This window comes from Passer domesticus, chromosome 13 (genome assembly GCF_036417665.1).
Source record: "Passer domesticus isolate bPasDom1 chromosome 13, bPasDom1.hap1, whole genome shotgun sequence".
Taxonomy (NCBI): Eukaryota; Metazoa; Chordata; class Aves; order Passeriformes; family Passeridae; genus Passer; species Passer domesticus.
The window spans coordinates 10,312,492-10,340,043 of NC_087486.1; the positions used below are offsets into that span (position 1 = coordinate 10,312,492).

Genomic DNA, 27,552 nt, shown 5'->3' on the forward strand with positions numbered 1-27,552 from the left:
AGGCAGGCGGCCGCTGTCACACTGTCCCTGCCACGCTGCTCCCTGCAGTGCTCAGACATGAGCAGGCACCTTCACTGCCCCCCCATTCCCAGGGCAGCAGCTCTGGTCTCTCCCTGACTCCAAGCCCGTGGTGGGGGCTGGGGAAGGCAATCGCTGCTCAGAAGGCGATCTGTCATTGCACACACTCAGGCAAAGATGTTTCAGGCTAAAATAATTCATTTTAATAGAGTTTTCCGAGTGGAAATTGCCAAACATAGCAGCATAATGCAGGAATATTTTAGCATTAAGGGCACCTGCATCAAGAGGTTATTTCCATAGATTTGAGTACTTTACATCTTTTTGGACAGACAGGCAATGGGGAGCGAGGGTGCAGAAGGCAGAGCCTGCTGCAGACCCTGCCATGCTGGCACAGCTCTCTGGATTCAGTGTCACTGCCATGCTGCTCAGAGGCTCTCCCCACCTCTGAACTTAAACACCAAAAACAACTCATTGTATTGTGGTGGCATGGTCAGTCCCTCGCTGGGGCTTCTCAGGAAAAGAAAGGAAAAAACATACAACCTCCACCCTGTTCCTGACTGTAGGAAAGGGAGGCAGGGAAAGCAGCACCACAAGCTCCTGTTCCCCTTCAGGGCAACATTCCGTGGTGCCATCGCATCCTTACACATGTCGCTTTCCACGGCAGCACTCACTAAAAGGCTGTAGAAAAACCCTACCCCAAGATCTGTAGGACTCATAAGTAGTATGAAAACATGATCCATCCTAAGGGAAGGAGCGAGGGAGAGCAGGGGGAGAGCGGGAGGGGGAGGGCAGAGACTGTCATCATTCCTTAAGTGATGTAAGCTTCTAAATATAGCACCAGCAACACAGGAGGAACAATAAAAAGGCACCATGGATTGAATTTCTCCACTGCTTTCACACTACCCCAACCCTTTTTTTCAGCTGCTGTGTTAAGCAGGGAAAGGTCATCTTCTATTTAAAATGATTCAGATTTATATGGTTTATAATACGTTTATAAATTACAGCTCTCTCCTGCAGCTCTGTCTCGCTCGCACACTCTGCAGAGCCGGGCAGAGCATGATCCGCATCACAAGCAGGGATGACGGCACTGGTGGGGAAGGGGGAAGCCCCCTTTGCTATGGACTCACACAAATAAAGTTCTTTTCAACGATTTGAACCAAGATGATTCATATCACGCTCCTCCCTTCTTTCCTGGCATCTCATTTTGGCAAGGGGTGGGGAAGTCTGGGAAGGTCTGCAACCCAAAAATCCCTGGTGGTGAAAAGGTGTGGATACCAACCCCAAAAAGGTCAGTCTGGGGAACTGAATCCCCTCAGAGACACACAAAGGACAAAATAGCTAATATCCCACAGCAAAATTTCCCAAACATATTTAGGATTTTGCTCACTAAACACAACCTCAATCTAGGCTCAAATCTAGATTCCTGGGAGACAACAGCTCCCAAACCTAACATGGACCTGCCTGTGATTTCCTCAGCTGACAGTGACCTGGGAAGCCAGGTGGAGTATCCCATTTGTAAAGCCCATAAAAGGTGCATGCGTCTTTTTCTCATTCTGCAAAAGTTGATACAAAATACCACTTTTTCTTCCCTCAGTTATTCAAAACAGCATCTCAGGTTAAAAGAATTAGATTAAGCCTAGTTAAAACGTAAGGTACTACCAACCACATCTTTCACAAGAAAAAGGCTTCTAATTAAACGACCTTGAGAATAATTCATTAAGTCCACAGATGAGGTTAAAAAAAAATCATGAAAATGCCACTTTCAGTATTTCTTTTGTCTTTTTGCTTGAGGCTCAACACTAAACTGGAAGCCTGCAAGTGGGAAGAGGGTAGGGTTATGAAAGAACATAACTCCTACCAACATAACTCCTCCTACCAAAATTTCTCTCCTAAGCAAGGGTAATTTTGAACAGTCATTTAAACTCTCATTTATTAGTGGTCAGTGCATGCAGTTTGAAGGGTGAAGGAGTCTCACCCTGACAGACCTGCCTGTGCTCAGGCACAGCTTCATGCCAGCAGCTCAGCCAGCCCTGGACCCAGGCTGGGACCAGCCAGGCTCAGAACTATCTCAGTTCTGTAGCAGAGTGAACAGGGAATAACAGGGAGGGTACCAGGCACTCAGGGTCTGCAGATCCTGAGACCTGGATCCCCAGACCAGCCATGCTGGGGAAACACAGCACAGACCCTACAGCAGCTCTGCAAAGCCTCTGTCATCAGATGGAGCACCACAGTACAGCAATTTCTAAACTTCATAATTTTTTAGTAAAATCTAGCCTTTACCACCTTTAAAAATGCAAAGCTGAGCATGCTCAGAGAAAGTCTTCCCCAGCGTCATTTGGGGTCCTCCCCCCACGGAGAGCAAAACAGCAGGAAACCCCAGCTATTCTCACCCAACCTGCAAAACTGATCTGACAGATAAAGCAAAGGGTAAGCCAGATACCATACCTGCACTCCCAATTGACAAACCACAACTGCCAACAAACTTCAAAGGAAACAAAATCATAAAGACAATAGAGTATTGTGGCTATTTTACCTTCAACTAGAAACTTAATCTCATAAGAACAAAACCCAGTAAAACTCAAGCGACAAAAAGCAAGTCTCACTTGCAAGAACAAGGTAAGGAATAATGACAAGATACAGTGATGGTCCCATTTAGTCTAGTATTTTATCTATCAGACATATCAGTATTAAGAAAGATGCCGCGTATCAAATCTAAAACTAGGAATGCTGTTAAATGTCATTAGACAGTAATCAGTTCTATGCCAAAACCAAGGATACTTATGTAGCTATTCTCTCCTACACGCAGTGGTCTTCATGCCAAGTTTTTCCAAGGAAAACAGAGCATCCAAATGCTTATAATTATGCACTGACATTTCCTGATGGTGATTTTTATTGAGAATTGCTCAGGATATTCTCTATCTCTAAACTGGTCCATGAGGCTTATGAAGAACATGACTGAGTTTACGTGAATTTCCATATTCTAAATCAGAAATCCATTTTACCTTGAACATTAAGTTGAAGACAACACCATCACAGCCCTTCAAAGAAATCCTTCATCATTATGTGACATCCAAACCAACAACTCCAACTTACAACTTTACAAGGCTAACACACGAAATAACCCTTCACAGGACTACTTTTCTCTAAGGCAGGAGAAACCTAAACCTAAGTGAAAGGCTGAGCTGGCTACAAGTGAGACTACAACCAGTCTGTTACATTTGAATAGAGCATATTGGACAGAAGCAGCCCAGATGGAAGACAAGAAATAAAAAACAGATCCATGGATGCTACCATCTCCCTGCACACAGGGAGACCAGCTTGCTGGCTACTACCCTGTCAGATTTCCCTACAAGAAGCCACCCAATATGTCATTTCAAGAGATTGAAACAATAATGTTAAAAACAAGGATCAGAAAAGGAACTGCAACTCATACACAAAAGATTTTTAAGTCTTCAAAAAAAACAAAACATCTCTCTGGTGCAGAGCATCTTTTACCATCAACCCCCAAGTGACACAAAGCAGTTATGAGCAGTGGGTACAACCCTCACACATCATTCTCCATCGAGTTTGCATAAGAGCTTGCTTATAAAGAATTAATGACTTTGGAACTGCCACCCAAACCCTTAGGGTCCATCAAAACAGAGATTAACTCCCTGAACATGCTACATAAAATATTTTCTCATGCATTTTCCAAGGAACTGAATTAATTTCTACAATGGTGTAAATCTGTCTATGTGGTAAAAGAAGACACAAATAACTGGTTATTGTGTGGAGAGCTGTCTTAGGTTGCAATGCAAGATGTAACCAGAAGTATGTATTCTATCACCATCTGTTGGAACCAGGTGGGGCAGTGTTCTTTATCTCTTCCATGACCCATCCTCCCTCTGGGGAGATACTTTCTGTTAATGGGCCAGTGAGTGTCACTGCGTGGCTGATAAAATTATATCATCCCATTGGGAGATGCTCTGCCCAGGGGGAGGAGCCAAGAATTCCTACCTGGATAGAATCTGGTATTTGGAACACCACAGTCAGCCTTTTCCTAGAGGAAGACCAGGCCCATCTACACCAGCATTGGACCTTCAGAGGAAAACTCCAGCCTTCTGCAGGATCCCTGCTCCAACAGAACCTGTCACTGCAGGAGGGCTGCAGTCACCTTTTAATGGGACTGCTGCCAACACCCTGATCCACAGGGTGTCAGGTTGTATTCTGACTGCCAATGGTTTAGTACTACTGCATTTTATTTTAATTTTCCTATTAAACTACAGTTCTGATTTGGAATCTCCCACTGGTTTGCTTTCAGTCAGCACTGTGACTGAATTTGTCAGTGACTGAATTTTTACTTCTTGTGGTAGCAATTTGCAAAGTATTTACAAGTTTTGAAAGGTTTTTCTGCCATGAAAGTACATCCCTCCCACAGTACTGTCAGACCAGCGGAGGTCAAGGTTTGAGCAACTCTCCAGACTGATCCCACTCAACAGAGCAGGATGGTTTCCCCACAAAGAACAAACTGTGCTCTGTATCTGCTTCCAAACAGTTCCAGGCTTCCTGGTGAAAATGCTCACCAGGCAAAAAGACTGATAGACTGCAAGCAGGAAATTAGTGTAAAAAACATCCACAAGTTTTTCTTTAATTATCACAAACAAGTGCAGTTCTGCTACTCTCCTGAGCAAGGGGAGGGCAACACACAAACCTGCTGTGGGTTCAGAGGGCCCATCATCACCCCAACACCAGGGGAGGGAGCAGATGTGCAGCTGACTGCTAAACTTACTCAAGACGGAGAAAGGTTCAAAAACAGCTCTTTGAGGCAAGAATCATAGAACAGGTTGTGAGGGACCTTAGAGCTCATCTCGTTCTAACTCTTCTGCCACGGGCATGGACACCTTCCACTAGACCAGGCTGCTCCCCAAGCTTTGTTCAAGCTGGCCTTGAAGAGCAGAGAAGATGGGTTCTATCACCAACCTCAGTGTAGCTCTCCCTAGCAGCAGAAAGATGCCACATCCCAACACTGTGGAATCACCCCCACCACAGGCTGTCCCCAGGGCTATGAGAAGAGCTGTAAACTACTGCCAGCAGCCAGATTTCAGTAAGTACAGGTGCCTGCCTAAAATAACCCCTCCTGAGTTTCAGTCTGATGTAGTTTCATTTGTGCATCCCTCTTAACTGCTGTTACACAGCTGCACATGCCACCTCCAAACTGAGCTGATTCCTGTATATCAGTTTACATATTACCTGCTTGTCAAGTCCGTAAAATCTTTAGGGAAACTCCTGAATGTAAGGTCTGAAAAACAACCACTTTTATTATGCCTAAATTTGGGTTGACATGTTGTATTACATTGTTAATTTTTTTAAAAAATCAGAAAAACACAGATTTTAACCAAAGGGCAGTATTTTCATTAAGTATTTTCGTACTTTCTTCACAGCCTACTCAAGTCATTACTCACTTGAAACTGCAAGCACTCATTAATTGGACTGGGAAACACCACTGGTCTATGGAAATTCCTAGGAAGATTTTTAATGCACAGCACACTTTGAGGATTGGTGTTTTGCTAATGACCACCATAACCAGCGGCAGACTTTCAAGGAGCCCTTGAAAGTAACACTGCTGACAAAATGAGCAGACAAAATCAATATGTAAAATGAAGTATGAGAGAACACATATTTGGCAATTTTCCCCTTGCTTACAAGAGCAGAGGGAAGTGCCCGAGGACACCTCGGCAGACCAGGGCGAGTTCAAGATGCCAAGCACAGGTTCCCATGCCGCATGCCAGTGGGACCCTGCCAGAGGCTGTTTCCAGCTCCACCAGTAAAATCATACAATCACAGTATTGTTAAGGCTGGAGAACATCTCCAAGATGAGGAAGTTCAACCATCAATCCAGCACCACCAGCATGTTCACCACTAAACCATGCCCTCACTGCCATACCCACAGATTTTTTCAACACTTCCAGAGATGGGCAGCCTGTTTCAATGCTTTACAACCCCTTCTATGAAGAAATTTTCCTAATACCCAACCTAAACATTCCCTATCTCAACCTGACACTATTTTTGCTCATCCCCTCACTTGTTACCTGGGAGAACAGATCAACCCTGACGTGGTTCCAGCCTCCTGAGCCTCCTTTGCTCCAGGCTGAGCCCTGCCAGCTCCCTCGGCCTCTCCTCATCAAGACTCAAGCTGCAGACCCTTCCCCAGATGTCTGGCCTGGGAAGCAGACACCTCTACACCATCCGTTAACAAAGCTGCTTACCCACTGCCTGATTCACAGCCTGCTCCCCCACCCAAAGCCCAGCCTAGCAGTAATTTTCCTTTGCAGAAAGCGGGGGGCTCCATCCATGTACATCTCCTCCACCAGACAGCGCCGGCTCCACGCCCACAAGTCCTTTGTGTGCAGCCCACAACAAACCAAACTCACAGGGGCCCACACAGGAAGTGAACATACTGCAGATGCTGCTTTTGATCACAGAACTTAGAAACACGTAGCACTGCAGTTCAGAAGAGCTGCAAACAGGGACAGCATACGTAGACTTTTCCAGGGTCCTGTCCAGCACGGGGTACCTGGCTCTGGCACATGCTCTGGAACCTGAGCACATGCCTGCTCCTGAGCACCTGAGAGCTGGGATCCCACCCAGGCAATGCAAAATTAAAAGGTGGAGACCAGAGAAAAAACAGCATCAGGAAGAAGCAACCTGCACTATCTCTTTGTATCACACAACATCTCTAGATAACAACAATGTTAATTTCTGTATCCTCCTAAGTGCACTGCAAGACCCACGGATTTCAGCAAGACCTGAATTTTCTTTTGATTCACAGAATCACAGAATGGTTTAGGTTGGAAGAGACCGTAGAAAATAACCAGTCCCAAGCCCCTGCCATGGCAGGGGCACCTTCCATTATCCCAGGTTGCTCCAAGCTCCAGCAAAGATGGCCTTGAACATTTCCAGGGATGGGCAGACACAACTTCTACACGCAACCTGTATCAGGGCCTCACCAACCTTATAGTAAAGAATTTCTTCCTATTACCAACCTAAACTGACTCCTTCTGTCAGCCTGAAGCCATCCTCCCTTGGGCTATCACCCCAAGCTCTTGTCCCAAGCTCCTCTCCAGCTCTCTTGGAGCCCCTTTAGGCAGTGGAAGGTGCTCTATGGTCTCCCCAGAGCCTTCTCCTCTCCACGCTGAATAGCCCCAACTCCCTCAGCCTGTCATTAGTTAATAAAGTGAAAATTCTGTCAAGTATTTTTAAAAAGTGTCAGAAAGAGAAAGTGTGGACACAAACACAATAAAAAGCAAGAAGCTGCAAAGAGACCCTTCCTCCAGCTCAAGAACTAGTCATTTCAGCCACAGCCTCATCACAATTAACTGATATTCCAAATAAAAAGAAGCCAGTGATACAATGTCCAGGTTTAACAGCAGGCAGCTGGAGACATGCTCTAAGTCAGTCTTACTTGGTTTAGATCAATAAAAGGTACCATATCAGCAAATTCACCTGGGAGTTAAAAGTAGAATATAAAAGACCCACAGTGTTTTATAGCATTTAAAAAGAAAAGGATTGGTGATGGTAAAGCACCTAATGGTTTGATCCAGTATATTGAAATGTGACTTAATTCCCTCCAATTATGAGATCCCCCATTCTACCTCCAGCCTCTGACAGGATTACATTAAGTAATGATCAAAGAACAAGAAACTTGCCACTCAAGCAGTCTGCAGCAACAGACTTCTCTGAAGATAAATGCTTCTACAAGGCTCCAGGACAAATTTTACTTAATGCAAATATTAAGATACTGTCCATAAAATGCAGTACTATAATAAATCTTTTAAACCTCATCATCCTCTTACAGTAGTTAAAAAAAACTGCATCTATGTGGAAGTGGATTACTACTACAGTTTGGTACTAATTTCTTTATTCTGCTCTACAATAAACCTAACAGCTGAAAAAATTCTGTATGTTGTCACAACTCCACAGAAATAGGCATTGGATCATATATGTACTATTTTTAGAGCTACAAATATTCTTCATTTGAAAAAAAAGTATGTGGGTAATAAATGCATAGACTCACAGAATGGCTTGGGTTAGAAGGGATTTTAAGGATCATCTTGTTCCAACACCCAAGGCAGGGACACCTTCCACTATACAAGGCTGCTTCAAGTCCCTGGCCTTGAACACTTCCAGGGATGGGGAGTCCACAGCCTCAAATTACTGACCATAAACATGAATTTTAAAAAAATTTACTGAAATTAAAAAAAAGATTTGAGTTTACAGGTTTGAGTCACATGGAAATTTGTATTGAATTGTTAACCTCTGTTTGGAATTGAACACTGCGAGAAATATGAATGCAAAACTTACAATCTTAGGTTTTATTTTTTAACTGTGATGATAAATAACTGAACTGTTTACTTTCCTATTACTTCATGCAAGATCTAAACAGCAATTTAATTTTTATAAATTAAAAGATTTATACCAGAACTATAATTTTTTTAAGCATTATCATTAAAAAGTCACTTGCAGTTATTCTGGCTGCAGTTTTGCAAGCTCCTACTGCATGAGCACAGAAGTTTGGGATATAGTTTAACAGAGATGATCATAATTACTTCTTTCTTTTGTAAGTAAAAAACATGGTTGTATTATTACTTTCTTCTTTTGTAATCATAAAACATGGTTGCATTATTGATTGGGTTGAGAAGCAGACTAAGAATAGAAATGACTCACTCGTCTCCATTGTGACTGCCCTGCTGCAATGACCCCAGCTCCTGGCTGGATGCTTATCACCACCAAGGCATGCAATCCTGCTAGCAAATCAGATCTGAAGCAAGAACTGGCATAATTAACACCAATGGCACATTTCTTCCTAATCTATTCATTCTGAGCAAGAGCTTTTGCCAAATGTGTCCAGCCTCACTTTCTCCCCCACAGTCAGGATGTTACTGTGGGGGTGATGTGCAAGATGCAGAATTAGTAAGTGACAAAAATTGAAAAGGCCAGAAATGCCCAGGGATGAAGAGATCTGATGTAATGATGGGATGCTCAGACCTGCCCCAGGCAGACAGAGAGCCACACATTCTCAGGCTGTCACCGTGGCCATGGCCTCGCACGTGACACAGCCACATCCTCCTGCCCTTCACACCAGCAGGGCTATGGTGTACCCTGAAAAAACACTGCTGAGTGTTTTGCCAAATACACAACTGTCCTTGGGATCTGGCTGGACTGCCAGTGCCAGCAGAACCTCAGCATGGCTTGGGTGCACTCTGGATGTGGAGGGGAGCCCAGACTGCTCACCAACCCCGCACAGGGGCTGCCAGAGCAAAGTCACACACTGGGCACTTTGAAGACAGAGACAGAAACAGAAACCTGCTCACTCTGAGGGAAGAGAAAGAACACTGCCAGCATGTGTTCACTGAATTTAACTGGAAGGAAAAAAAACCAACAACAACAAACAACTCCTAATTCTACAGACAGCCAATGCTCTTGTGAAATAATACTGTTCTATAAGCCACAAAAACATAACAAAGGAATCTAAATGTTAACACCTTCACCAAAAAAACCAACCACATGATCCATTCTTAACATTAGCTCATTTGAGGGAAGGCAGGGAGGGAAGAAATTTCTGATACCCACAATAATTTGAATGTCAACTATCCTGAAGATATCTAGTTAAATCAAGAACTAGAACTCTTTTACTTAATTAAGAGGTATAAGAGAAAAGAAGAGCTTCAAGGATAGTAACAATCATTTAAAATATAAGTACTCCATGTGAGAAGTAGATGTTAGCTCATGTCACAACCCAATAGGTAATGTTTTACAAAATACAGATTGACCTTAATCATAAACATAAGCACAGTATATTTAATGGGCAGAGATTTACATTCTAAGGAGTTAATGGAGATTGCATAGATAATTCCCCTTAAAAGCAAACCCTTAAAAGAAACCTTATATTTAAGGAAATATTCCTAGCTGGGTTAAAAAAAATTACTGAATTTCAGTACCTAAAGGATCTGAGTTTTCTTTAGAAAACAGAAAACTACTTGCACATGAGGGATTAGGCATGTAAAAACTTAAATGGTGTCATACTGAGTATTCCAACATCAACCACAGGAGACACACTGGAGTCCATGCAGGGGCTGGAAAGCTCCAAGCCCTCCCCAAGCACACAGGAGTCACAAAAGCTCCATGAGGCTGCATTCAGCATCTGTCACAGAGCACTCAGCAACAGGCTGGAGAGTGAAATACAACTCTGTGCTCATTCATTAGCATTATGTCAGACAGGAAATCTGCTGGAGAGTTTGTAAACACTTTTCCCACTCTGGCAGAAACCTTATTGCAAGTTCCTGTAAAATGGAAGTTTGACTTACCCTCCTCATTATCCTGATCCCCTGCCTATACAAGAGGGTTGGAACTAGATGATCTTTAAGGTCCCATCCAACTCAAACCATTCTATAACTCTACCCTTTTCTCATGGGCTATGTAAAGGGTTACACCATGAAATCTGTTTTTCAAGATCACTAGGAACCAATGTATGAGCACATTCATATAAGCATAGAACTAACCATACATAAAATAAATTTATTACTTTATTAGTTTATAATGGAATATGGGAAAATACCGGCACCAGACTTTCCTTACTTCCTTACAGGCAGCTTGTTACTGTGTTTTGATTCCTTAGTCATCTGCTGAGTTATGAATTATTTTTTCTACCTTAAGTACTCCGAGTATGGCACTTTCCAATTAGAAGCTTGCAGTCTACAAAGCAAGGATTGGTATTTCAATTCAGACTGCTGAAAACCCAAACTCTTGGAGATTTGGTAGCAGAGAGGCAGTTGTTTAGTCCTTGCCACTCAGCACTCACTCATTCAGGAAAACAGTGTTACAGGACTCTTCTTATATATTCCTAATTAACATAAATAGCAGACAAAAAAGCAAATTTGCTTCTGGTTTAAGAAATTTATACCATTTTCCATCAAACGCCTCATACATACATACATAAATAAATATATATATGTGTGTGTGTGTGTATGTGAGTGTATTTTCCCCCCCCACAAATCTGAGGAAGCCACCAGATTTGCAGCAAGCAACTACAGGTGCTCTGCATTGTTGGTAACAATGAAATAAATCACTACAAAAAACCAGACCAACCTGAAGAAGCATCTTAATGAGGACATGATCTGCTGACTAATCACAGTCCTGTGAGTGTACCACACTGACTCCTTGCAGCAGTAACTGACAGCCTCTGAAATCATTCAGGAAGCCATGAAACTTGGTCTTTCTCAGAACAAAGATGCAGAGTCCCTTCTCACGCATCCCCCCAGGCAAGCTGCATAGGTAGCACCAGCATCAGCTGCTCCTGGGATTCTCCTACTCTTAGCAGTGAAACCTGAGAATTATTAGCTGTGTGCTTATTCACTGTCACAAACACCAAAGAGACAGAGATACGTTCTGTCCTACACAGACTGGAATTTAATTCCTAATAAAGCTTTATGCACACTCGCCCAGAGTGGGAGGGTCCAACATCTCACTGCTTCAATAACTAATTTAATATCTTGCTAATGACAAAATCCAACATATTTGACATTTCTAGAACTGAGATGGCAGAAGATGTTAAACTTCAAGCAGCATATTCTCTTCCTGTCACAGACACAGTAATGCTGTGGAGGGCCTAAAATCAGCACCTGCAGCTCAACTGCTACCAACATAGAGAAAAACATCAGCTCATATAAGTTATAAGCTCATATCTGACTGCACACATCAGATATTTTGAAGTGTATCAACTGAGAGTCTACTACCTCATTTGAGGAGATGAAAAGGAAGATGGGGGAAATGGAGAGAAATTGTTTTTTCCTCTTCTGAGCATGAATACTATTCTGGGCTTGTACTTCAACGTACTTCAACGTTAGTACTGGTTTTAAACTTTGATTTTCAAAGCAGATCAAATTATCCAGAATAATTATTTTCAATTAAATTATTTGTCTAGATAAAATATATCCTGTTACCAAGCAGGAAGTTTGAAAAATAATGGTGAAGAAAAACCTTCACATACACTTTGCAGCCCTGAAACCACAGAATTGACTCCACACAGTGCAGACTTTATAGTCTCTGCTTCTATTTAAGACTAGATCAGTTGTTACTCTTTTTGATGTTTGAACTACCACTATACTATTTTTAAGCAAGTAAAAGCAACCAAGTACAAGAGCATTAATGCTGTATTGATCTGCATTTGCAATTAACTCAGCTCTAATCCACAGTTCAAATATATCAAGGAAAAAAAAGAAACCCACCAAATTCCTACATTTTACCAAAAGTACACCAGGTAAAACCAACAAAAAAATGAAGAAAGACCATTTCTCTGTCCAGTGAGCATGTTAAGATTTATTTATAAAGATCCCTAAACCAAAATAAACCCATCTTCTCCAATTACCACCTTCACTTCCACCTATGGTGTTCCAATCCAAACCACTTGCCCCTCAACACTAAAGAAGTGTTCTCAAAACCAGCAAGCATGGACTGTTTCACCAGTTTGTCAGCAAAACAAAGTGCAGGCAGCCATGCAGACACCAGAACGCCCAGGAGATGGGCCAGGGCAGGGCAGACTCACCGACACGTAGCTGCTGGAATCCACGTTGTCCGTGATGGTCTGGCGCTCGCCCCTCTGGTTGATCCTCCTGTACCTGCGGCGGGACTGCCGCAGCGGCACTTCTCTTTGCAAGATGTTTTCCTCATTGTCTTTAGAGTTCTCCACCTGAAACACATGTTCAGGCTCCTGGTTAAACATCCAGTTCTTCCATAGCACTGAGAGCCGATGGAGCCGTACGAAGCTCATGGGGAAGGAACAAACATAAGTTCGGGACAGCTAAACCTGTCTGGAGTAAATGACTGTGGTTGTCTCAGAGAACCACTGCTGCAGATCTCAGTGCCTTACAATGAGCTGAGGCCACAGTTTCCTTCCAGGAAACAGTGTACTCAAAAAAAAAAAAAAAAAAAAAAAAAAAAAAAAAAAAAGACACAGATATCCTCTAAACAATGTCACTCATCAGCAGAAACTCTTCTGCATCGACATGTATCATTGAAGGACTTACAGGCACTGCTCATTTCAAGCTTATCTTCAACACAAAAGTTACCATTTCCTATTTTTAGTAGTGTAATTTTTAAAAGCATAATTTATTTCTAATACCATTCACAGCTAAACAACTTCAAATATTCCAGTTTTTCACAAATAGCTACTTCACCTATGTCATACTGCCTCCTAATCACTTCAGTGGATTATGGAGAAACGGCTGGAACTTGTTCGTAACTTGATGTTAAATATTATCTCTGACTAAACATTAAAAATTAGCTAAATTTATCTGTTTAGTAAAAGCCAACATGAAACCTTTTATCTCAATAGCTACAATACTTGTTTTCTATAAAAAGCAGTCTCATCCTTTCCCATTTCCTTTTGATGTTTTGGAAAAATATCTCCCAGCAGGAAGCAGGACAGACATGCATGCGAATAGGCTGCAGCAGGCAAGAAGCTTCTCTACAATATATTTACTATGTGGAAGTTTCTACCATCTTCAGTGGCTTATTTTTAATTTTTTTTCTCCAAATTTCACTGGAGAAATTGGAGGCTAGAAAGACTATACTACTGGAACAGGAGAAGAGCCTCTGTATGGTATTACACAGCTCACTTCACATACTCAAGTAAATTACCTTAAAATTAAAATCCAAAAGATACAAAGAAATGAAACACAGAAAGACTTAACAGACAGAAACAAGAAAGTGATCAAACAAACACCATCACAAAAGCAAGATTACATCTACCTTCAACATCACTTTTCCCAAACACATATGGTCTGTCTGAGGTCAAAGGAAGGTGCAAGCAGTTGAGTTTGTCTTGTGGGTTATTTTTGATTCCATAGAGGAATCACACACCAATAATATGGGTTAAAGATACAACAGTTAGAAAAGCTAGAAAAGTGAAGCTCACATAATAATACTGTCAAAAAAGATATCAGAAAAGCTGAGTCGAAAAAGGGATAACCACACTTTTCACTATAATTTTACTACCTCTTTGCAGAGGAACAGGACAACAACCAAAGATATGTATTTGCTGCACTGCAGTAAGCACAGTAGTGTAAGAGTGTGAAGAATAAGTGGATGCAGGCAGAAACACAAAAAAGAAACAAAAAAATCTTTCTGAACAGTATGATCAAAAAATGCACTAAGATGGTTGATATAGAAGTCTTTCTTCATGCAGCATAAATATGGATTTCTAGCTAGAAAAAATGTTGCTCTCAAATTGCACAAAGTCCTCAAAAAATAAGGAATTTTGGATTTGTACAAAGTTATTAATTAAATACCCAGAATTGTGCTGATTTAATTTTATATTTTTGCATGTAATCTCCATCAATAAATGCATTATCTTTTTTTTTCCTGCATTCAGCCTTACAAGATCATAGAAACCAAAATAAGCAGCGAATTTCTCCAACAGAACAGATTAACCTGGACCTGAGAAACTGCTGGGGTGGACAAAGACTCTTTCAATACAGATAACCCTTATTATCAAGAAACCCCAAACTGAACAGGTATTTTTACGGCTAAATTAAAACAAACACTCAGTGACAGAAGAAATTATTTTTCTTTTTCAATTCTAATTGAAAACTAAGACGTAAACATTAATAAATTATTTGATAGCACTAAGTCAGAACAAACAAGTGGCGGAAAATGAGACCACCTGCTTCCTTTGGTTAGTGAACTGCTGCTGACAAAAACAACATGGAAATCAGAAACCAGGAAAGAGCTCCACACCACAGAGCTTCCAGCTTAGTACCACCAGCACGAGCAGTATTTTGAGTCCAGCTGACCACCAGGTTGTCAACACTTGTGATTCACAATAACTGTTTTTGACGTTCTGTGCATCAACAGGACAGGCACACCTGGGCACCTCACTCAGCCCTGCTTTCACCTGGTTAAAACTAAAAATTCCTGTTGGCAGAGAGGTGTCACCCTCATCACAGCCCTGTGGAGGAATTCAGCTTCTCCCTAAGTGCTGGGAGCTGGGTCCTGGCAGGGGAGCAAAGAGAGAACAGATTCCCTGGCACTGCAGAGCCAGCAGAACCAGGCTGCCATCAACTCATATGGAGACACTGTCCCACAGACTGCTTCCCATTAATTCATTTTCCATACAGAATCACAGAATTGTTAAGGTTGGAAAAGGACTCAGATCATCACATCCAACCCAGCCCTGCCAGGCTCACCACTAACCAGGTCCCCAAGTGCTACACCTACACATCCATGAAATCCTCCCAGGGATGGTGACTCCACCCCTGCCCTGGGCAGCCTGGGCCAGGCCATGACCCTTCCCACAAAGTAAATTTCCCTAATATCCAATCTAAACGGTAGGACTGCCCTGTTTCACTCTGCAGTCCAAAGCAGCAATGAATTATTTTCCACCTGCACATATCACAATGCTCTTCTGAAATCTTATGCTTAGATCTGAAGAAGAAAATGAAAGCACCAAGGAACAACAGTAATGACACTTCAACATACCCAGATATGCTGCAATTTTGGGCCATCATCCTAAATGATAAATGGGGCTATTATTAATTTAATAGATTGCTCAGCCTCCAAAAATATGAGTTACAATGCCCATTCACACACTATCTGTTATGCTCATTAACTTAAGTTGACCACATTTTATGGCCTTTAAAATGGGTCCATTCCCAGAGGATTCCCACTAAAAAACTGATTTACATTCTAAAGTGACAGGAGAGAAGGAAAAAAAAATAAAATCAGTCACCAGCAGGAAACTACAGAGTTCTTTAACTCCATTAAAGCAGCTAACTAATTTTGCTTGAAGATAAATATTCATTATGTATTAAACCTCATTAGTATGTTGAAAATTAAAAACTATAGAAAATAAAAGAATTAAGAGAAATTAATAAGAGTTAATCAGGAAACTAAAACTCAAGTACACCTCGTGTCAGTGAAGATCATTAGCAAGGTGCACGCCACCACACTGATGCTTTTTGCTCACACTATTTTAAGTGCTTCCTAGAAAATACAGGCAATAGCACCTTTAGCTACATTTACCTGTAAAATATGATCACAAATATAATGAGGAAACTACTCTGCACTTCTAATTCTCTGATTTTTCTACTGGAAAATTATACTGAGTTCCAGAGAAGGATATAAGGTACTTTCAAGTGCCTTTATACTCTCACTGGCATTTAATCACAATTACAGACAATTCAGGAGATTTCAAACAGAGCAAACAGCTGTCTGGCTGTGCCTTTGTCTCCAGGATCACCCAGCAGTGTGTGAGGCTGCTGACATGGCCAATGCTGCCTTCCCCAGCTACTGTGCTCCTCTGAAAGCACCCAGCACACTTGTGCCTACTCAGGTTACACACACAACACTGGATTCTTCCATAAATATTTCAGCGGGGTCAGTTTCTCTCTTGAAGCACACACTGCAAAGAAGCTCCTCTTTTATTTCCATCTTCTTTTTTTTTTTCTTTTTGTTTTCTTTTTTCTTTATTGCAATGATGATGAGACCAAAGATGTAGGTATTTCTTAAGATTTCCTTTGCCCATGAAGTATTTCTCACACAAACTTACAAAAGTATTTGCAGTGACCCAAGTCACCAGCCAGACCAGGCTGGTCTAGTCTTCCACTAGGCTGCTCCAAGCCCCATCCAGGCTTGTCTTGAACACTCCCAGGGATGGGGCAGCCACAGCTTCTCTGGATACCCTGTGCCAGGGCCTCACCACCCTCACAGGGAGGAACTTCTCCCTAATACCTGCTAATAGATATGACTGGATAAGTGAGTGTTTCTCACTCTGCTACAGCAGCACTGAGGAGCAAGACTCAGCTCAGGCACAGCACTCAGGCACACTGAGCTTACCACGTGCTCAGTTCAGCACACCAAGCCTTGGCAGCTGCAACTAAAAAGTAAAAATGCAAAGCAGCAAATGCAAACCAGCGGGCCTGGGGCACCCCCCTGACATGGCTGCACACACTGCCACCCAAAGAGACCTGTGGCATCCCTCCAGGCATAAATCTCCCTCCCAGAATTCCAGCTTTGAAAAGAGACTGGACAATTCGGAATAAAACAAATTAACTGTTTCACTCCAGAGATGAAGACAGGTTTCTTGCACTCTTAACCTGCACTTCAAGGCAGACTGTAGCTTAAAATATGTGCTGCATCACAGAGCATATTACTGATGCTATCAGAGCCCACGAGCAGAGTCAGACTGACATTGCACAGAGCAAGCTGCACAAAGGACAGCAAGTGGACTTGGTACAGGACACTGCTGACATCCCTGCTGGTAATGCACTGTGAGAAACAAATATTTTATGGAAGCTGAGTATTTAAATGCTCAGTAAGAGACACAGTCAAATATTAGTTTTAATGTTACCATATCTAGATCTAGGGCAGCTAAATCAATAGCAGTCTGGAGATGGGAGTCTGATTAACAGACATGTGGGTTCTGAGCACAACAAGCAGCTTTGTTCCAGCTCCATTAAAAACATCTAAGGTGAAAGTTGGAAGAGATCTGCCTGTGTCCCCAGGCACCCTGCTGGAATACAATGTCAGTCTTCACAATGGAAAAGCAATCCTAATATTGCCACTGCTCACAGCATGTGTACAACAACCTGGGAAGGACTAAGCTACAACCTCTAAGCACATATATATGCATCTATACATGCACTTGGCAGTACCAGTAAGTGCTCTGGAGAAGCAGAATGCTGGACATTAAGAATGGTCACAAATCCAACCCTTCAAGCTTGGCTAAGCACTCTCATGTTTCTTCTCCTACCTACAAGCCTTCACACTTTGTGGCACTGCAAAGGTTTGGAGGAAGAACACTTTTCCACCCAGATGTGACCAATAAAAGCCATGCAATGGGGAATGGGGGTGTAAATAAAATACTCAAGATAGAAGACTGCCATAGCCTGACTCAGGAATGCTCAGCTCAGCCGTGACTGTTAGGCTTTTGAAACTCAAGTAAGCATAATTTTAGAAAGAATGACCTAATCATCATCATCATTTACCCATCTAGATTAAATTTACATAGCTACTGCTGTTATGAGAGCAGCCATAGGTATAATTGAAATCAAGGCAATTTTACTGCAATTTCATAGAATACTTTACAATAAGCTTTCTGCTGCAAAAGAGAAAGAATTTGCTGAAACCAGCAATAGATTTAAATACATGTGAAAAAATCTGCCTTACCACAATCATTTCTGAAGGTTCCAATATGATACATTCGCATCCTCGCTTTCCTCCAGACTGCTTGCCAAAACTAGAGTGGGATGGAAAAAAAGCAAACAAAAAGGAATGAGATGAACAGCCTATTTTACCTTTTCAGTAACAAAAATAACTGGCAATGGTCCATGTTGTTAAAAAATAAAAAACAACAAAGAAAAAATGATGAAAACTATTGTATGAAAAATGCTAATTAGATAGTATCATTACCATAATATTTTAATTTATTCAGCATCCCTCATCACAGCCTGCTATGTAAAGTCCAAATATAAAGAATGTTCTTTTGTAAAATCATTATTACTTGCAGATACTCACAACCACTCATAATACATTTCATTTCTGACAAGAAAACCTTAGTACATTTTAATTAAACATTAAACGGGCCTTGTAAAAACAAATATACATAAATTCCAAAGACTCCAAAATACTACTCAGCACAGAGCATCTTTAATTAGAGCTCCCTCTCTGCATCAGCCCTTCACCCTCCCAGCAAAGGGGGCTACAGAGAACCTCTTTCCTCACAGTGAGCCTTGTGACCTCTGTTTCTATGTTGCTTCTTGTACCACCACAAGGACTGGGTCATGGTGAGGGTTCTCTTGAAGTATGAAAGAACACAAATGGAACAAAGCACGATGGGCAGTGTAGCAGAGCAGCTGAGGAAAACAGCTAAAACAACCTGATGTGCTTCAGCTCATCAGCTCTAACAGGAGACTTCCTTCAGACACTGAACAACAGAGGTGACTTTAGAGAAATCACCTCTGGAGAAGGCACCGTGCAACCAGATCTGAGGGTGCTGGAGCTACCAGCAAAAGAGGACTGAGCTGGACGCTGCCGGGGGATGTGTGGGGTGTGCTACAGACCAACAACCTCTCAAATCAATCCATTTGTCACTGTACTGGCACCTGGAATGGAACAGATCTGGCTTCACGTATTAAATAAGCTTGTCTTCACTCCTGACCCATCAGCCTGAGGTGGGAATGCTTGACCCACTCACTCCCTGGGCAGGAAGGAAAGTGATTCCACAACCCCAGCACACAAAACAAACGCCTTGATGAGCAGCACAGGGATGGATTAGCAGCTCAGTGGTTGCAGCTGCCATGTTACAAACTCAGACTGTCAACATCAATCATGTTTTAGCACCTACCAGCAGGTGAGATAACTGAAGAACTGCTTAATGCAAAGCAGGGATTAACGTAAGAATTAGAAGGAAGTTAAGACAAGAGTGGAGACAAACCTGTAAAAAATTGATCAGCTTCAGCTGTTTTCACTGAGAGTATGTTTAAAAAGTACATCTTAAACTCCAGCCATGCAAGATTTGAGTTACATATATGGTCATCTTGATGGCAAAGATCCATTGAAACCACCACCACTTTATACAGAACACTTAAAAAGACTCGTGTTTATAAACAACACTCCAAAACTTCTGTGGGATATATGCAACTATGGGAAAAGAATTTAAGGAACTGAACTGAGGCTAAAAAACTAAACTGAGGCTAAAAAACTAAACTGAGGCTAAAAAAACTAAACTGAGGCTAAAAAAACTAAACTAAGCTAAAGAAGGGGAGGTTTTGATTAGCTATTAAGAAGAAACTCTTCCTGTGAGGGTGGTGAGACCCTGGCACAGGGTGCCCAGAGCAGCTGTGGCTGCCCCATCCCTGGAAGTGTCCAAGGCCAGGCTGGATGGGGCTTGGGGCAGCCTGGGATAGGGGAAGGTGTCCCTGCCCATGGCAGGTGGTTGGAACCAGGTGAGCTTAAATATCCTTTCTATCACAAATCATTCTGTGATTCTCCTGAAACTGAAGTAATTCAAGGGAAGCTTCAGATTACTGCAACAGAGAAATTATTATTAGTGCAATCCAGTTAGGATAAAGAATTACAATTAAGAGGAGCACAGCAGCTTCCATTGTCAAGTTTTGATTTTGCTAATGGTCTACTGAAGGAAAAGAAAAATACATTTAAATTACATGATAAACACCATGACAACTAAAACTTTCTCACCCAAACCAGACAAGCACAAGTTTCACATAGAAAACTGGCATTTTCACACATCTATAATAAGAAACTCAGAGTTCAAATTTTCATGCCTTCTTTCATGTTTTTTTCCATATAGCATGTGATTCAGGCATGAGAGTCTTGTGTTTTTGCAACACATAAAAAGAATGGCTAAACTATTCTCACTCTTACAACCATTAATTCAGTTCAGAAAATACAGAACTATCATTTTTATTGTCGGCTCCAACACTAAGATGCACTGAAATCCACATTAGGATTTCTCTACAAACTACAAACCAAACTGAGCTCAACTTTGCCATGGGATCATTTTCAATTTAAAGAAAAAAAAAGTTAAATAACTTATAATTCTATTCCTTATAGCAGAAAACGAAAGACAAGAGATTTTTTTTTTCCAAAACACCAAAATTACAAGGGAATCATGTGCAAGTGCAATTTCAGGTTTTGCACCTTTTTCAATCCAGAAATACTCATTATCAGTTTTATGACAAAAGAGATTACTACTATTGCTACATCCTCTGTAGTCAGGAAAAAGCACCAATTTCCTGTTGCAGGTTGTTCAAGCAAAGTATTTTTGTTGTGTGACAAGATTTTTTCAAACTCTGGAGGTCAAGGAGGAGTTGTTTTCTTTTTTGTTTTGTTTTACATAAACACATTCCTCAAATTCAGCCACTGTCCAGCCTCCCTCTGCTGATGTTGCAGCATTTGCTAATTAAGTAATGGCCGTAAGCACTAATGAGTACAAGAACGGTTCTTGGAACAAAGGTCACAGTCCTGGCCCTATCATTTCTGCTCCATCAGGCACTTTACAACAACCAAACACTTGGAAAAGGATCAGGTTCCAAAGACAAAACCCACCCAGCTAATCCTAAAGAATAAACTGCTCATATTAACAAGTCAATAGGTCAAGTTTCATTATTTCCTGGTACACACCATGGATGGTTTATTGATTACTCCACAGCACAGCTCCTTCCAAAGAAGAGGTCACATGTGGTTGTTCCCCAGCCATAACTACCACTATGTCTTGAAAATATCAACTTTCAACATTCTTAGTTAACATACACAACACAGGTTTTAAATTTCCTAATGACTTATTATGTATTTTTCCTCTAGAATACAAATATTTAGTTTCTCTATCAGTTAAGAGGTTTGCTGACATCAATATACTTCACTAATCTGCCAATTATAATCAAGGCTTCAGAACAACATTCATTCCTAAATGTTTGTAAATAGAAAAGGTTCAGTTGAACAAAGCTTTAAAAATGGAGGAGAGAAAAGCCACTTGGGAAACAAGAGCAAACTTTGACATGGAACATTCTTTCAAAGAAGAAGAAACGTTTCTGTGACAGCACATCCACTTGGAGAAGTCTTTAGGTGGTGATTAAAGACCCACCCAAACCTGAACCATGCTGTTTATCAAAAGAGAGAGCTCTGAAAAGTACTTATAACTCTGGAAGAGATGGAACAACCTTATCTTTTGGTACTAAAAGACAACTTTGCTGTGGCATCAAGAACTCACAGTGCTGTTTGCAGGAGCTGTTATTACTCAGTCTTTTTGGTTACCCAAGTTGGCACCACAGACAACCTTTCCCAGGGTCAGGTTTGCTTCCTGCAAAGGTCCAATCCAAGAAACCCATTTCAGTACTTCTGCTTACCAACCATCACAGCAGCTTCCCCAAGCAAAAGTGTATCTCAAAAACACTACAGCCTCCTGATGTCACACGTGGCAAAATACGTAAGAAAATTGGGAAAGACTCACAAAGGTACAGCACATTACACATGCTTTAGTGCTTTAACAGAGTGGGGAAAAGAATCTAATTAAAAATTTAAATTAACACTGAAAGTGTAAGAAAACATGAAACTGATGTAAATTAGGCTCTATTTACAACAAAAAAATTGTCAAAGGACATACTACCACTGGTATAACCATTAAAGTTTTAAATGACTGAACAATTTAATTGACATTGCTAATACATGTGTGATATTTAAATATGTCTTAAATTTAGTATCATTCTATAGCTTGTCACTGCTGGAAACCTAGAAAAAAATTAGTACTATAAAAGTGCACTACAATTTTCTTTTTTATTTATTTTATTGTATGCTCCAGTCACTTAATATTCATGTATTTCATCTGCATCATTAATTTTCACACACTCACTCAATGGTCTGCAATGCCATCATGGGGAAAAAATGTCTTCCATATACCAAAGGCAGCTTTGTTTATCCTTGATTTATGGATGCCTCACTTGCAAGAAATTGTGTTTTCCTTCTAATTCACTGCTACTCATAATTAAAAATGCTTAAGCAGTTGCATAATCTGAGAAAAGAATGTAAGTTAAACTGGCAAGATATCCATACCAGGCTGTGGGATCAGACTGGAACTACCAAAATGTAAAAGCCCAGGCCTGCAGATAACAGCTCTCAGCCAGCTGGACAGGGCTCGGAGAATCCTGGTCCAGTGAGGTGTCCCTGCCCATGGCAGTGGGCTGGAACTGGATGAGCTTTAAGGCCCCTTCCAACTCCAACCAGTCTGTGATTCTGTGACATTCCTTGGTTCATCTGTCCCTTTTCCACTGCGTGATTTGCTCACCTCTCAGCAACTGCAGAGTACCTTAGAAGTGCTGGCACCCGAGCATGTGCCTGACTGCACTGATAGATACAGGGAATAGAATAAATTAATCACTGGAGGAGCCTTCTGTACCTGAGAATACTCCCATTCAACACTCATGCTCATTCCGCAGAACAGGAAGGTGTTAAAACTTCTTTTTAAAGTAAAACTTCTTTTATAAACTATTTAGAAACTCCTCCAATGTAACACACTTTGATCATAGCCCTTGAAACAGGATGAGCACAAACATGGCTTTCTGAACACAAATGTTTTGAAAATTCTTATATCCAGCTGTTGCACAACCTGAGTATTTGGTGATGAAATACATCTGGAATCCAGAACTGATGAATTTAAGCAACAGCCACCACTTTTTACTCAAACATTTCCTGATATCAATATGCTCAAGCTTTTCAATACTGATAGCTTCTCATTCTTCATTACTCAGAATATCATACATACATTAAAGGTAAAAACACAGCCTGTCCTGCAGAGCTTTCAGCCTACAAACAGATGGAGACTGAGACTGTCTTATTTGTTTCAACACTAATCAGCAAGTATCTTCAAATTTACAATTCTCTACTACATCCTGAAACAATATTTTCAGATATTTCAGACATCAAAGCTATCAGTGGCAGGATGTCAGGCACTTCACGTTCTGTATTTTCCAGGAACTGTAAAATCATAACATTTTCCTGTCTGTGTAAATTGGTGTCAATAATGCACAGTTATCTGTGACTGTCAATAAAGGTACCTGCAGGAGTTTTGCTGCAGTAATACTCAGTACTGTATTACATGTAGAACAGGCCAGGACCCTGATAGACCAGTTTATCAAGATAACAAGCAAAGAGTTTGCAGGTATTTTGTTTTTATGAATATACCTGTCTCTCAAACTGCCTGTCTGCCTGTCAGGCTGCTTTTAGGCACATAATGATGAAGATAAATTGTACTCGCCACTGCAAAGTGAATCCCATGACCCCACTTATCCAGTAACCTGCATGCATTTCTTCCATGCAAAAAGATTTTTGTACAGAAGGGCACAACTGGGCCTGGAAGAGACAAGATGCATAAGGAATAAACATGTTGTTTGGCTGTTTTTTTAACAGATGAAAATAGGACTTTGTGCCAGTACAGGGGGGCTACAAGGGCATATAGTGCCAGGACAGGGAGAATGGTTCTAAGCTGACCTAAGAGGGTTTAGATGAGATATTGGGAAGAAATTCTTTACTGAAGGGCAGGGAGACTCTGGCACAGATTGCTAGAGAAGCTCTGGCTGCCCCATCCCTGGAAGTGTCCATGGCCAGGTTGAGTGGAGCTTGCAGCAACCTGGGATTCTGGAAGGTGTTCCTGCTCATGGCAAAAGGTTGGAATGAGATAAGCTTTAAGGTCCTTCCAACCAAAACCATTCCGTGATGCTATGAAAAGCTTTTTTTTTCCTCTCCTTGCAGAGTACCTCTTGTGCAGAACAGCTGTTCTAGCAAACCCCTGGATTCTACTGCAAAGTTGCTGTTGATCAGATCCAAGATAAAATGCATTCTGCTACCAATGAATGTACCACACAAGTATACTAATGGCTGGAATAACCATTAGTATTATTAAACACCAGTCTAATTACCCTAAAAATGTAATTTAATATTTAAATTTATTTGTTATTGTTTGGGAAATAACACTGAGGGAAAACCCGTGAAGTTGCACAACAGCATTAACAGCCACAGTGACTGTGGACAGAAAAGTCAGGATCTGCCCTTCCTGCTCTGCAGTCATGACACAGGAGCATACTCAACATCAAAATCCTCATAGGAATAATTTGTTTTTCTTGGCATCTCCACAGAGGTCTCAATTTCACTAGATTTGTCTCAGCCCAGCCATGATCTAAAGAATGGGGCTGGTTGGTGGGGAGCTGCCTGAGGCTCACAGGTGCAGAAGGAGCCTCACAGCAGCTGCTGAGCAGCCCCAAATGCCCCTATTTGTGAAAAAGAACAAGGAGATGGGAAAAAGGTCCATCAGCATGAGCCAAAAGTTTCAGCAAATGCAAGTGGCAGAGTTTATGAGATATCATATGCTGTGCAAGTCCTGAGCTCTTCAAAGTAACTTCATTAGAAAAATATTATAATACTTAACTCCATCAGGAAATGGTTTAAAGGAAACCAGACACCACAAGATACATGGCTGAATGCAAAATACCTATCTCAATTAATGCTCAGTCATCAAAACCCATTTCTGCATTAGCTCTCAATAACAACATTTAGCAGGTTTATCTCTTAAGCCTGCTGAAGTTCTAACTGGAAATTATTTTGGAGGCTGTATAACATGCTACTCAATTTGCAGGCTGCAAGCTCAAGATCTCTGTATTAATTAATTTATACTCCGAACATGACAACCCTTTGAGGAAGCCTGTGTCTCACCTACCACTTTCTGTGCAGCTTTCCTGTTTGCAAAGTCTTAGTAAAATTGTATTTTAGTTATAAACAAACCATACATAATCCCTTCCTTCTAATTTCCCTTCTCTTGCAATTAAGTTTAGCCAACAAAAAACTGTGTGGCACAATCAGCATCCCTTGCAGTCCACAGAATTTCTAAAGGGTAGCTGCTCTAAGGAACCATGAATAGAAGGAGAAATATAGACAAGGTTATTCAGCCATATAGCTGAGACAGGTCTGAACACAGTCTTTCTTCTTTTTTTTTTTTTACTTTCTTAGAAGATTAGTCTATATCAAACAAGATGCACTATGTACTGTTAGTCTGCAGCACCTTCCCAGCCCTTACTCAACATCAGCAAGCCCAAAACACATAGGGAGACCAGGACAGAGCTTTTCTCACTGGTGAGCTGCCTCTTCTCATCCACATTCCCTTTTCCCTCGGAGTATTTTCATGCCAGCACTAGCTCTGCCAGAAGAATTTAAATCTGAACAACTCTATCTGAATTAATTAGTTTTACAAATACATTTATTGGTAGCGTTCCCAAGTTGTTGTTTCACTTACTGGCTGTCAGGCACTGCTACAAGTTACAGCCACCACTTAACAGAAACATCCAAGGAAAACATCACCTCATCCAGAGCCACAAATGCACTGAATAACCACTGCTTTTATCCTGTGCTGAGTACTAAATCTCTCAGACTTGATAAGCACAGGGAGGTAAGGCTGAAGCTCCCTTTAAGAGCAGAGAAAATCATCCACAACAGTTAGTTGGGAAGAGCTTTCCAGTGTGAAGCAAACATACCCTCAGAGTATTGTATTGTATTGTGACTGCAATATTTAGAGTCACACAGTAAGAAACTTAAATCCCAATTATGGCAACAATTATCACAATTCAGAACCTTACTGGCAACTGCCAGTTTGTCAGAAATTAGGTTTACTGTATGGCAGCAGGGGACTGGCACACATGGATCCAGACCATGGGAACTGAGGGAGGAAAAACACTATTCACACTCCAGGCATTGGGACTGGGATGGAGATGGGGAAGAGGAAGAGCAGAGTTTGAGGAGCACTGGGACAGAGCTTGGATATAGCAGGTGCAGTCTAAGCAGATGCAGTATTCAAGTTAAACCTGAAAAGGAAGGATCAGGGGACAAAAATACCAGTATACCTTGCACTGCCAGAAGCTGGGAGGAGCTGCCAGCAGCTCTGAGCCACTGGTTTACTTTTGCAGCAATGGTACAAATTCACAAGTATTTGCAGAAAGCAGCCCTACAGGCTTCAGAAGCAAAACTGATCTGACTTTAGATAGTGCATTTGAGGTATAAATATGTTTGAAAACAAAGCTACATACATCAAAATTTAAATTATGGCATTTTGTTAATCTTTAAATTCTTCAAATTGCAAATCTTTAATTTCACATTCTTACTTTACGTCACTGACAGTCCTGTAGAAGCACAATGTTTTCTGTGCTTCTGGCACTTCACACAGAATAGATGTAAACACTATTAACAGTCACTATTAAGTCACAGTCAGTTGCAAAATAAAAATATTGTTACTCACAAATACTAATACAAAACAAGCTAAAATAATTTCAACCCAAGCTGTTATTCATGATGCAAAACTGGAGTTCCTCTTTCATTACGACCATTTTCTTGATCTAAGCATTTGGGTCTTCTCCTTTCACTAAAGAAAAGAGAAATGGCTAACTGAGTCATTGATGCATCTACAACTGTCATGAAAAGACACCACACAACCACAAGGCCATTTTAAATAAAGCAATTGTTTTTAGCCAAGAAACTAATGCACTATATGAGTAGAACAATGATTCCAATTTTCTCCACTTGAGAGATTTTGGAAGGATAGGGAAAAGAGAAGTGTTTGTTTTGGTACAACTACATCTTGAATGTTTCAAGAGTTTGTATTTTTCCCTTGGAGGTTCAATTCTCACAGCTGTAGGAGGCTGTCAGCCACATAATTGGCTTCAAAAGTTCCTCCAGGTCCTTGATATATCTCCTATGGCTAATCTTGCTGTGAGTAATCTCCTTCAAATATCCTGTTCACATGAATTATCTTCATTAACAAGCAAGGTTAACATAAAACCTCTTTAACTTACTGACATGATTTTCCTTCTACAAGTCCTTCAATCCCATTCTTTTATTCTGGCCACCGCTTTCATGTTAGAAGCAAATTCTTCTCCTCCTATGCCAAATCTATTAACAAATCCATTCTCCAGGCAATAGGGTAATCAAGATTATGCCATCTTTGTA

At 41.1% G+C, this 27,552-nt stretch overlaps 1 protein-coding gene and 1 long non-coding RNA gene across 15 annotated transcripts in view; one reads left to right on the top strand and one right to left on the bottom strand.

Moving 5' to 3' along the window:
* The window catches only part of RAPGEF6 (Rap guanine nucleotide exchange factor 6), a 126,432-nt gene that overhangs the window by 65,107 nt on the left and 33,773 nt on the right, over positions 1-27,552 (bottom strand). For all 14 annotated transcript variants that reach the window (XR_010347110.1, XM_064387644.1, XM_064387645.1 and 11 more), the window contains exons 5-6: positions 18,220-18,289; positions 12,599-12,742 (exon numbers count right to left, since the gene is read on the bottom strand). Coding sequence is in view for 13 of the 14 variants with exons in the window: in XM_064387644.1 (XP_064243714.1) it covers positions 12,599-12,742; positions 18,220-18,289 (214 nt within the window). In the remaining variant the exon portion in view is untranslated. The remainder of the gene's footprint in view (positions 1-12,598; positions 12,743-18,219; positions 18,290-27,552) is intronic.
* Positions 21,662-24,495, top strand: LOC135280419 (uncharacterized). The gene is made up of 2 exons (XR_010347372.1): positions 21,662-22,025; positions 24,316-24,495. It is a non-coding gene; the product is annotated as an uncharacterized LOC135280419 (long non-coding RNA).